The 13502-nt window shown below is 31.5% G+C and overlaps 2 protein-coding genes across 2 annotated transcripts in view; both read right to left on the bottom strand.

Annotated features, from left to right (window-relative positions):
• Positions 1-5193: 5193 nt before the first annotated feature.
• LOC106668222 lies at positions 5194-6350 on the bottom strand. The gene is made up of 3 exons (XM_014396753.2): positions 5692-6350; positions 5356-5470; positions 5194-5241 (listed from the first exon to the last, which is right to left on the bottom strand). The coding sequence occupies exons 1-2, from the start codon at positions 5948-5950 to the stop codon at positions 5373-5375; spliced, it is 357 nt and encodes a 118-aa protein (XP_014252239.1). The 5' UTR covers positions 5951-6350; the 3' UTR covers positions 5194-5241; positions 5356-5372.
• Positions 6351-9029: 2679 nt separating this feature from the next.
• Positions 9030-13502, bottom strand: part of LOC106668223 — a 49935-nt gene continuing 45462 nt past the window's right edge. The window contains exons 2-3 of the mRNA XM_014396754.2: positions 9421-9576; positions 9030-9356 (exon numbers count right to left, since the gene is read on the bottom strand). Coding sequence (XP_014252240.1) covers positions 9105-9356; positions 9421-9501 — 333 coding nt within the window. The 5' untranslated portion in view covers positions 9502-9576 and the 3' untranslated portion in view covers positions 9030-9104. The remainder of the gene's footprint in view (positions 9357-9420; positions 9577-13502) is intronic.

Raw genomic sequence — 13502 nt, forward strand, 5'->3', positions numbered from 1 at the left:
ATTTTCTATACCTCTTCTTCATTGTTAATAAAAATAGAAAGGGTAAAACTTTTTAAAACTTAGGATCCCAGGTTTAAATTCGGGCGGATACTTTTCCTTTCTCCGGTAACCCCAGAAGAAGGTCGTTTACTGCCATGTACATTCCCGTTTTCTAATATAAATTCTAATATTTATAATATTTGAATTTTATTTTAACTTACTAACGGGCGACCTGATTGGTGTGTCATAGATTTGGACCAAAACATTTTTTGATGATTCTACACTCCAAAATATCGGACAGGTGTGAATAGGCCCTGGTTTAGTCAAACAAAATTTTGAAATTCACTAGTTTTCGTGGTCCGCTTGACCAATTAATATCTTTCAATTAATTAAGGTTTTTAGTTGAGATAAAAAACTAGGTGTCACGAGCGGGATCCGAACCCACCTTCGGCTAGATACGCGGCTACTCTACCACTTGAGCTATCTTGACTTTGATCCAATCGGGCACTAACTAACCCCACGAAACCTAGTGAATTTAATAAGTTAAAATGAAGTATACTTCACTAAAGCTCTCCCCTGACCATTTCATTTGTCGCCGAGAATCAAATAGATTACACGACATTTGAAAAATGGCAAAAAGGAGGGAAAATTCAAAGGTGGGGTTGCGAAGGGGAGTCAATCCGAGAAGATCGAAATCACGATAGCTCAAGTGGTTAGAGCAGCGGAGTATTTAGCTGAAGGTCGTGGGTTCGAATCCCGCTCGTGACACCTAGTTTTTTATCTCAACTAAAAACCTTAATTAAATGAAAAAAAATTTGAAAGTTGAAATATTCCGTTTTTATTCCGTCCTTATACTTGCTCAAATCAACTATATAAGAGTATTATTTTAAATCATTTTTTGTTGTAGATTGCAATAAAAATGTAGTAAAAGCTATCATAGTTTATCAATAACCAGAAAATCTGTAAAAACAAAATATCAAGTAAACAAGACCATATTTTTTTCGTGCAATTAATATGAAATTTTGTTTTAGCACCTATAAAGACACCAAAATATAAATTTTTATAAGAATTTAAATTTATCGACTTTTTTCCGAATGTTGAGATGTTGTTAGAGGAATTGTAATCTTATTGAAACGGCTATAATTCAAAAATGGCTAAAAGAATTTTAACCCCAAATTTATTTTTTTGACCGATAACTTCATCATATTTCTCTAAACCTAGGAGACCTTTTGCCCGGTTGACAATTCGTTTTGAAGAAATTGTCTGTGCATTTTTTAACTGTATCAAACATTAAAATAGGACTCTTATTTAAATTTTAAAAAACCTCGGTTAATTTCTGACAAATAATTTTCTTATTTTGTAAATTTTTTTTACGGATTTTATGTATTTTTACATCCGTAAAAAGGCTACGTTCTTCTTTCTAACGGCACGATTGACGTTAAAATTAAAGCCTTCTTATTCGGATATTCCGATAACTATTTCTTAAAAGTTGGAAAATTTTTGGGTCAAAAAATCAATAAATTTAAATTCAAACAAAAATTTATATTTATGGGACATTAGAGGTGCCGCGAAAAAATTTGAAATTGGTTTCACGAAAAAAATTATGATTCGTTTTTAGAAATGTTTGATTATTTACAAAGTTTTTACTATATTTTTAGTGCAATCTACTTTTAAAAACGACAAAACTTTAAAAAATAAATGTAAGATTAGGTAAAAATGATCTATTTTTTAATAAAGAACGTTTTAAAATGGTTAAATAAATAATTGGTTTAAAATTGTCATATATGACAACTAAATAACACACTGAATAAGTGAGAAGAACACACTGAAGAAGTAATATGTAATTGAAAAATGAAAATATAACAATATTATAAGGAATAAAATTACTGTAGAAGTACCTCGGTTTGAGGAAGGTGCTAAAATAATACAGAATAATAAAATTAAAAAAGCGTTTTTTTCTAAATTGAAAAATGAAAATAGTAACAATTTAACAATTAGTATTTTATAAGAAATAAAATTACTGTAGAAGTACCTCGGTCTGAGGAAGTTGCTAAAATAATACAAAATAATAAAATTAAAAAAGCCTTTTTTTCTACATTGAAAAATGAAAATAGTACCAATATTATAAGAAATAAATTTACTGTAGAAGTACCTCGGTCTGAGGAAGTTGCTAAAATAATACAAAATAATAAAATTAAAAAAAGCGTTTTTTTCTACATTGAAAAATAAAAATGTAACAATATTATAAGGAACAAAATTATTGAAGAAGTATTTCGGTTTGAGGAAGGTGCTAAAATAATACCGAATAATAAAATAAACAAAAAGCGTTTTTTCTACATTTAAAAATGAAAATATAACAATATTATAAGAAATAAAATTACTGTAGAAGTACCTCGGTCTGAGGAAGTTGCTAAAATAATAAAATTAAAAAAGCGTTTTTTTCTACATTGAAAAATAAAAATGTAACAATATTATAAGAAATAAAATTACTGTAGAAGTTCCTCGGTTCGAGGAAGGAGCTAAAATAATACCGAATAATAAAATAAAAAAAACCGTTTTTTTCTACACCTAAAAAATAATAAGCCGAATCTAACCAAGGAAGATTTGGGTTTTATATTTATCGTAAATGTCTCTTTTGGATCGTATGTTTTATGTGAAAAAAGCATACGATATGTATTATACAAACCCGTTAGAACATGGAATTCTTTGAAAAAAAAATCAAAACGGGCAAATTTTACAATTTTATCAATTATTTATTTATCTGCGATAAAAAAATTAATTGAAATTAACAGCAAAATGCTAAAAGGTTTAAATAAATCGGTTTTTGGAGAGTTACAGGTATTTTTATGCACTTTGATCTTTATCTGATGTGTTTGAGTTATTTGCGATAAACACCGAGCAAAATGTTTCTGTAGATGCAGGATTTGTTATGTTTTTGTCCTGGGCGATGAGGGTTTTATCTTCTGTTTGTTTTTGATTTGAGATGTTGACATGAAAGTTTTCTACGTGTTGACTAGGTCTTGGAGGATTACCGTAGTTTGGATTTCGATGCGACCAAGTCTGAAATTCACACTAATCCAGCTCTCAAAACAAATCTACTTGCTATAAAAGGAAGGTTGTGGTCATAGCAGTGGCCCGTATGGGTCATTCCTCAATCTGACAGTCTCAGGACAATAAACGATTTGAGATGAACTATGAGCATGGTTATGACTTGATCGTCGCATTTATTTATACACGGGTCAATGCCCATTAAAACATCTACAATGATTTACAATGATAATTTATGCAATATAGTTTTTTTGACTTGATAAAAACTGCCATGGAACCAATCCACATTGAACTTTTTGCATTTGAGCCGATTAATATGACTCATTAACAAGTAGTTTGCAAAATGCATTTGGTAATAGAATACATTATAATTTCTCGAATTCAAAATAGGCATATTGAATTTTATCATGGCTGTTCATCACTATTTATTGTCCCATTTAGTAGCTTCTAAAGAAATCCCATGTCAAGTAGTTCTCGTCTGTTTCTTAGACTGATTAGACCTATTTGGGACCTTACATGATCATATTCATGGGGTTTGTGCGAATAAAAGTGCAATATAAAAGCTTTAATACATTTTTATGATTGAAGTCAGCTGATAATCTCATGATAAAACTCAAGAGTTTAATACTATCAGCTCTCAATTTACCAATGTGTACATTAAAAGCTTTCTATCAAATGTAATACCTAAATCTCAAATTTCTTCCACTCTTTCTAGCGTAACACCTTCAATCTGATCGGTATAGTTAATATTATTATTCAGAAATCGTGTTACAAATGGGCATTTTTTCAAAAACACCGGCACCCTCGGGTTGATGACCTCTGCTATTGCGAACCCATATAAAAAAATTCTTTAGAGTTGAAAAAAATCAATAAAGAAAAACTTTAAACCTTTTATTTTATATCTCCGGTTCTAATTTATTACAAAAGCGAAAGTTATGTCATTACGTGGATTCAAAATATATAAATATTTTTACAAATGGTGGAATCTTTTCTAGTTTATCGGCATTTTTGTGATTTTTGAAAATAATCTGAGGCAATTAAAAAAAGATTTTTAAGAAAAAAATTATTTTAATTATATTTTGATTGCCACAAAAAAATTAGTCTCCTGGGATTTTGAGAGGATCACAAAAAGAATATCGATTTTGTTGCTTTCTTAAAAAAATATATTTACCTACTTGTCTCTTTTTCTTAAAATCGTAACAATTATATAATTTATGACTAAGCGATCAGTGAAACGGATAAAAGAAAAATCTTTAAAAAAAATCAGATTTGTTTTAAGCCTCCTTTAACGTCTTTAAAGTTGAGACAAATATGAATGAAATCAATAAAAAACCTTAAACATTTTATTTTATATCTTCGGTTTAAATTTCTTACAAAACCGAAAGTTTAGTCATTACGTAGATTCAAAATACCTAAATATTTTTACAATTTCACGTAGATTGGTGGAGTCTTTTCTAGTTTATCGCCATTTTTGTGATTTTTGAAAATAATCTGAGGCAAAAAGAATTTTTAAGAAACAAATTATTTTATTATATTTTGATTGCCACAAAAAATTAGTCTCCAAGGATTTTGAGAGGATCGCAAAAAGAATATCGATTTTGTTGCTTTCTTAAAAAAATATATTTACCTACTTGTCTCTTTTTCATAAAATCATAACAATTACATAATTTATGACCAAGCGATCAGCAAATAGTAAAAGAAAAAGTGTTTTCGTAAAAAAAATAAAAATTCAGATTTGTTACCTTAAGCCCTTAAATACAAATTTTGAAGGTAATAAAAAAAAGTATCAAAATCTATGGAAAGCTTGATCAATCTATTTTAGCAAATATATAATTAACGATTGGATTTTCTTTTCTTTTTGGAAATACAGGCTTTTCTCTAATTATATTCTTTTTTACAAAGAGTTTGACAAATCAGAATCCTCAAAAAGTCGCGTATCATGAGAAACCCAAGGTTTTAGCGAAGCTGAATATTTAGTTCCTATCAATAAAATAAGTGAAAAATGGCCTAGAAATATAGATGTATTTTTTTCAACAATATATTTATATATCTCAATATACGACAATATAGTTGTTTATAATTCAAAATTGTTTCAACATAAAAGTAGGTAAATAAAAAATTAGGCATATTAAGTTTTCGTAAATAAAATCATTTATTTAACATAAATCGTCAAGGCAATTTCGCAGTCGAAGTCCGCCAGTCTTTTCCAACCTCCTGAAAATAACAGATTTTTAAGTTAATGTTATGTACACAAAATCCAAGCACTATAGAATTGTCTAGTTTGATGGAACTTTTCAAATAAGACTGTAAAGTTACAACGGGACTTACGTTTCTTTTAAATGCGTTTACAAAGTGGTTACAAACGCACTGCCGGCGGGAGCCTTTTTAGTTTTGGCCCTTGGATGTATCGGGGGCAAAGTGCAGGTGTTAAGGCAATTTAGTCCTGAAAAAAATTAAAAATTAGTCACTAACATGCTTCAAATTATCAATTTTCATTTTATGTAATCATATATCTTGAATTTGAACGTCTAATCTTTATATTAAAAGTTCAAATAATTAGAAGATATTCTTTTGTACAATTGAGCTGTTGTAACTGTATTTAAGTAAGTTTTTGGGTTCAATTAGTTTATTCAGCCAAAAGGATATGATAAATATTTAACTTACCTCTTCTTCTCCCTGCTCTCGGCGTAGAGGAAACGATTTCTGGGATGAAATCGCTCCTCCTGTGTCTCCCGATCACAAACAGGCCCTGACGTTTCAAGAACTCAGCCGCCGGGTTATAACCACCTTTCTTCTTCGACTGCTCTTCCTTTCTCACATTCCTCGCAGCTTCGAGGAGGGCTTTGATATGCAGTTTGAGAAGTTGGTTGTTCATGTTGGCAGGCTTGCAACGAAATGACTTTCGGGCAGTCGGAGAATCCATTAAATAGGGAAAGTTCGCACTTGGTGGGGGTGACCTACCCCGTTGAACCTTTCTACCTGTGTAGAAAGGGCGTCTTTTATCCCTAAACCTCCTTTTTAATCCTCCCCCGTTGAAATGGTAATAAAATGAATTGAACAATCCTGTACCTAAATCCGAAAAGTTTCTCTTTCATTTTAATTCTGTTACGTGCTCTTTTTTTGTGTATTACACTGGCAAAAGACATCAATAAAAGTCAAAAAACGAAAATTATAATTTTGAATAGTTAACATTGTTTTCTTATTACGTATTTGTTTAATAGACGAAAAATAATTTTTTAAATTTATATTATTTATTTATTGGTATCGATATCGGGTCCCTTCTCATCTGTTATAAACTTCAATATTCTATCAAAAACATAAATGATTAAAAATTAAGATGGTTAAAAATGTTGTGTCCAGTTTTCTTAAACAAATTACATTTACAATTTTACTTTCTATTTCAATTGAATTTCCCGAGTGACGTATACCCGTCCACACAAGTAATTCTTTGCAATATTTATCTAATACCTTTTAAGAATAAAAGTTTATCCGAATCAAATAAAAACCTTGGGAAAAACAAGGAAATTTACAAATCCTTAAATTGACTAGAATCTGGATGTTTATTTACCGATTAGACAGAATATCGGATGAAAAGTACATACCGCCCTGTTTTTGTTGATGTGCCTATCTTCCTGATAACATTGAATTGTACGTTTTATTATTATTCAAAAATATTTTAATTTATTTTTATATTTTTTCTTCTATGTTATACAAAGCGACGTTGGAAAGTGTTATCGGAGATTAAGAAATCGCCTATTAGCCTATTGCTCCAGAAAAATTTTACAGTTTCAAAAAATCGCTCGAATTTTCAGTAGAAATAGACAATTTATAGTTTTCTTAAAATGAGATAAGATTATGTCCTGAAGAAGAGTTGGTTAGAAAAGAAGGGACAACTGCTCTGCAGCTAATTCTGTAGCCACTGCACGAGAGAAATTGGTCAAAAATTTGGAGTTTCCACTAAAATAAGAATTTTACAAAGGTCTTGCCGTAAATTGTAAGAAACTGAAGACCAAATCTAATCGTTCGATTAGCTACAGGACGCCATTCGACATGGAATACATTTCATGAAGGAAGAACTGCCGAAATGAATTCTTTAGTGGTTTTTTGGGTAGATCTGCGGATTTACATAGTCAAAAAGCATTTTGACTCATAAGAAAAACTATGTTTGGAAATAATATTTTTATGAATAACTTGCGAATGGTTGAACGTTGATACATCCTTGTATTCGGCGTTAAAAAACCAATAAAATCATCGTGGATAAATAAGGAAAAAGTTAAAATTTTTTTACAAGACAACAATTTTTGTCGTTTTGTGCAGCACGAAAAACCCTAGATACAAATTTTTGGGTCAATAAAAAAAAATTCTCTTAAGTTTTTCGCCTCCCAAATTCAGTTACCTTTTTTGTTTTTAAAATCATAAAAATTATGATTACATTAAAAAGACTTCCCCGATTCATAGGATATTTTTGCAAGTCCAACCATATAAACTATATTTAATGGCATAAGCACTATCTTCTTATATAACTCAGTATAAAGGATAAATAATAAAACTTTTGAATATTTTTTGTTTATTTCATCCTAAATTTTCTCACTTGTAATAAAATCAAATATAAATTATGCTGATTAATTTCAAAGAAGGACAATTAAGCTTAATTATTAACTAATTAATCTTTATGTAAGGTATTGGTTGAAATAAACAAGCTAGTGTCACGAGCAGGATTCGAACTCACGGCCTTCGGCTAAATACGCCGCTGCTCGAACCACTTGAGATATCGTGACACTAGCTTTTTTTATTGAAGTCACCATAACCATCTCAAGGTGAACATAAGAAAACAAAAAAAGAGGTATTAACCAAAAATAATTACAAAAAATGAATACCTCAGTGATAAATTTGATCGTTAATAATTAATTCATTATTTTCGTGGTCCGCTTGACCAATTAATATATGACAATTAATTAAGGTTTTTAGTTGAGATGAAAAAAGTTTATGGTACAAGAGGGATTCGAACCCACGACCTTCGTCTAGATACGCCGCTGCTCTACCACCTGAGATGGGGAGTTGATGTCCGAATGGATCGAGGTCACGATAGCTCAGGTGGTAGAGCAGCGGCGTATTTAGCCGAAGGCCGTGAGTTCGAATCCACCTCGTGACACTTAATTTTTTCATTTCAACCAATATCTTACATAAAGATTAATTAGTTAATAATAATAATTGTCTTCGATCCACTCGGACATCAACTTCCCATCTCAACCTAACCTCTCGAATTTCCCCTCCTTTTTGCCATTTTTCGTGGGTTCGAATCCCGCTTGTGACACTAGCTCTTTTATTTCAACCAATACTTACATAAAGATTAATTAGTTAATAATAATAATAATAGTTGTCTTTGATCCATTCGGACACCAACTTCCCATGTCAACACACCTTTCGAATTTTCCCTCTTTTTTGCCATTTTTCGTGGGTTGGAATCCCGCTTGTGATACTAGCTTTTTTATCTCAACCAATACCTTACATAAAGATTAATTAATTGAAAGATGTGTGTGGTAATTAGTGACCGTTAATTGATAATTATTCAGAAATCGTTAGATTCAGTCTGGTGTGATGTAGGTTTCAGAAAAACATTTTCTTTATCGTGCCAACGTTTCGATCTTTATTGAGATCATCTTCAGGGCTCAAAGTATTTGTCTTCTNATATATTAATTGGTCAAGCGGACCACGAAAATAATGAATTAATTATTAACGATCAAATTTATCACTGAGGTATTCATTTTTTGTAATTATTTTTGGTTAATACCTCTTTTTTTGTTTTCTTATGTTCACCTTATAATTTTATATGCTATAAAATCGTAAAATTTGTAATCCTTATTTTTGTATGCTTTTATACTTTTGTCAACCCCTTCCGAAATATATGAGGGCATCGAAAAAATTACAGGTTTATTACCGATCAGACATGAAGTTGAATCACAATTTAACCTTTTGATTTAGGGTGGAAAATAATATGTGAAATGAATCCTCCAAAATAAGTTTATTTACACTATTTACACATAAATATTATTAGTTTTCCCAAAGGAAGGAAGTATTCAACCGAAAAGGACCAAAGGATCCGTGATCGGATTCAAGAATGGATTCACGAGGGGTGCAAACTCCATTAAAAACATATAAGACGCATTTTCAAAATTTTGCAACGCCGGGGTGAACGGGTTTAAACTCGTAAATTCCGGAGACAGGTTGACTGCGTCGAGTATCGAGATGCACGATGTCGAATTCCTCGTGTCCTGAAGGCAACCGACAAACGGGTAGAAACAGCACGACATGGCCATCATTTCCTCACACTGCAACAAAAGACCGGATTAAAGGCCAAAAATATACCCTGCTATGAGGAAAAAAGGCACGCACTGCTCCAGCGTATCCGATACAGATCGCGATAGCTTCCTGGGCCGTCAAAAGGGAAACGGTGACTAGCAAAGTCCTGTACATGTTCGCGAATGCGACGGATCGTAACAGTTCCGACTTTATACACGGCCTATCTCATAGCCTTCGGTGACGTATCGCCTGTATTGAAATAAGTTACACTTTACTATCTCTTCTTTCAAACCGGGAGCTGGGATTCAAATATGTCAAGGATTTCTGACTAGGCACAAAATTTTATATATGAAAAAAAATATACTGGTTAAATATAACGTATATATAAACTGGACAAATATAACAAGCAAAGAAGTGAAGATCAACAAACAACAACGAAATATTGGTCAAAAAATTACATTGTTTACACCCTAATTACATGTTTACTTTTTATTGCGAAGTTATTCCTAAAATTATTTTATAATTTTTGCTTTAATTTGATATATAGACATGTATATATCAGTATATATCAGTTATAATTAGATTAATTATATATACAAATTATTAAATCCATTATATTTCGTGGTCCGATTGGACAAATAACTTATTTCAATTAATTAATCTTTATGTAAGGTATTGGTTGAAATAAAAAAGTTAGTGTCACGAGCGGGATTCGAACCCACGACCTTCGGCTAAATACGCCGTTGCTCTACGACTTGAGCTATTGTGATTTCAATAAAAAAAGCTATTGTGACGAGCGCGATGGTGTTAGTTTGTTCTAGATTTTTGCACCCCAGAGACAGATTGTTAAAAAAACTGGTCTACTTTATTAAGAGACTATTTGAATTTTTATAATACCAACCGCACTAAGGAACGTTCCTGCCTATCTTTTTTTATCCTAGAAAAAAAAATCAAATCGACTGTCATCCAACAACCTTGAAATCGTCCTTAATGGGTAGTGAGTATCGGTCCGTACTAGAAAGGTCACTAGGTGATTTTTTTGCACCCTAGAGACAGATTGTTAAAAAAAACTGGTCTACATTATTGAGAGATTATTTAAATTTTTATAATACCAACCGCTCTAACGTTCCTGCCTATCTTTTTTTATCGTAGAAAAAAAATCAAATCGACTGTCATCCAACAACTTTGAAATCGTCCTTAATGGGTAGTGAGTATCAGACCCTACTAGAAAGGTCACTAGGTGATTTTTTGCAACCTAGAGACAGATTGTTAAAAAACTCGTCTACTTTATTGAGACTATTTAAATTTTTATAATACCAACCTCTTTAACGTTCTTGTGTATTTTTTATTATTTAGAAATCGTGAGATGCGGTTTGGTGTGATGTAGGTTTCAGAAAAACATTTTCTTTATCTTGCCAACGTTTCGATCTTTATTGAGATCATCTTCAGGGCCAGGGATTTACAAACATTGTTTACATATAACAATTACATTTTGGATGTGGAAAAGTGAATTTATACAATGCAAAATATATTTTTTATATATTCAAAGTATTTCTACACACTCAAAGTGTTTGTCTTTTGTGTAATTGTGCAATTCTTGCGTGTCGTGTCGAGAGTGTCAGTGAGATTTTGCTATTTTGTGTTTATATACGTTGGATTTTGAAGGGGTGGGGAAGGATGTCTTTACAGAAAAGACATTTTTGTAGAAGGCGTGGGTTTCTTTGTTAATATTATTTGTATTTCTTCTGTATGTCATAACTTTACATTTCTGTACATTCCGGTACATTTTATTGTGGTGGCACCATAAAGCCAAACGGTCTCGTCTCTGGAGCAAGTTACAGTCCAAGGTCACGGAGTTATATAACTTGACATCGTCAGCAAACAACTTAATTTTGCTATGTTTAATGTAAAGAGGGAGATAATTTAAAAAAATTGTAAATAAAACAGGGGATAAGTCTCCTCCCTGAGGAACACCAAATGTCACTTTTATTGGATTCGATACATAATTGCCACATTTTATAATTTGTGATTGCTTTGTCAATAAGGATATTAACTATAATATTGTGTTGTTTTCCAAATCTGTGTAGAGAAACTTTCTGATCAAAATCTACCTTATCGAAGGCTCCATTGAATAATACATTTTTTTCATACTTTAATAGTTCAAAAGTTACAATAAACCAAATTCTTTTTAAGAAAAGACATTTTTGGGTTGGATTAGGTCATATTTTTCTCTCGCAGATTTTCCTTGTTAAGCTTAAAAAATCAAAACTCCTTCGAATTTGTTCAAATCCAACATTATGATAACTATTGTAAAGCTGAATTGTTCTGCTTCCAGCAGTTATCAACGCCTGTTATATTTTGTACAAATTTAAGTGAGAAAAATATGGATAACCACAAACGTTTTATTTTATATCTCTAATTTATTGAAGAAAGCCAAATTCATTACATGTAGGTTATAAGGCCCTATTTGGTTGCACGGTTTCAGCTGGATTTTTGGAGACTTTTCTAGGTTGTAGAAAATAATCCGAAGCAAAATTTGTTGGAAAAAATTATTTCAATTTTTTTTTGCCCCAGAAAATTAGTATCCGGGGTGTTGGGAGGTGCACTAAACGAATGTTTTTTCATAAAAACATATATTACCTTACATTTTCGCTTTTTCACAAAATCTTATTTAGTTACATGATTTATCACCAAGCGATCAGTAAATGGTAAAACAAAAAATGTTTTTGTAAAACACAAAAATTCAGATTTGTTTTAAACACCTTTTAAAGCCTTTAGTTGAGAAAAATATGGATGAAATCGATAAAAATATTTCGAACATTTTATTTTATATCTCCCGTTGTAATTTCTTTTCAAAAGCCATCGTTATTTTATTATGTGAGTTTAAAAGGTCCTAAATATTTATAAAGTTTCAAGTAAATTGGCGGAGACTTTTTTTAGTTTATCGTCATTTTTGTGATTTTTGAAAATAATCTGAGGCAATTCGAAGAAAGACAAAATTTGGCAAAAAGTTCTAATTTTTTTTTATCGCTCCAAAAATTAATATCCAGGGATTGTGAGAGGTTCATAATAAGAACATGAAATTTGTTTCTTTCTTAATAATGCCTACTTTACTTTTTCATTTCTTCACAAAATCTTAATAATTACATAATTTATGACCAAGCGATCAGTAAAATAGGTGAAAGAAAAATCTTTTTGAAAAAAAAATCAGATTTGTTTTAAGCATTCTTTAAAGGCTTTAGAGTTTATGGTTAGGGTTGGTTTTGGTTTTCGGGGCTTCGGTGGCCGCAACGGTTTAGGCGTGGACACGGCGCTCATCACTGTAAGGTAAAGGTCCCGGGTTCGAATCCAGCGGCCCTGCATTCGAACCCGACGTTCCTTGTTGTTTTCAAAAACACCGGCACCCCGAGAGNCGTACTAGAAAGGTCACTAGGTGATTTTTTTTGCACCCTAGAGACAGATTGTTAAAAAAAACTGGTCTACATTATTGAGAGATTATTTAAATTTTTATAATACCAACCGCTCTAACGTTCCTGCCTATCTTTTTTTATCGTAGAAAAAAAATCAAATCGACTGTCATCCAACAACTTTGAAATCGTCCTTAATGGGTAGTGAGTATCAGACCCTACTAGAAAGGTCACTAGGTGATTTTTTGCAACCTAGAGACAGATTGTTAAAAAACTCGTCTACTTTATTGAGACTATTTAAATTTTTATAATACCAACCTCTTTAACGTTCTTGTGTATTTTTTATTATTTAGAAATCGTGAGATGCGGTTTGGTGTGATGTAGGTTTCAGAAAAACATTTTCTTTATCTTGCCAACGTTTCGATCTTTATTGAGATCATCTTCAGGGCCAGGGATTTACAAACATTGTTTACATATAACAATTACATTTTGGATTTGGAAAAGTGAATTTATACAATGCAAAATATATTTTTTATATATTCAAAGTATTTCTACACACTCAAAGTGTTTGTCTTGTGTGTAATTGTGCCATTCTTGCCTGTCGTGTCGAGAGTGTCAGTGAGATTTTGCTATTTTGTGTTTATATACGTTGGATTTTGAAGGGGTTGGGAAGGAAGTCGGTATAGAAAAAAAGACATTTTTGTACAAGGCGTCGGCTTCTTTGAGGTGAAAAGAGCCGACGATGGGAAAAAATGTGTTGGTAATGGT

Source organism: Cimex lectularius, unplaced genomic scaffold (genome assembly GCF_000648675.2).
Source record: "Cimex lectularius strain Harlan isolate CLEC.00 unplaced genomic scaffold, Clec_2.1 scaffold391, whole genome shotgun sequence".
NCBI classification, from domain to species: domain Eukaryota; kingdom Metazoa; phylum Arthropoda; class Insecta; order Hemiptera; family Cimicidae; genus Cimex; species Cimex lectularius.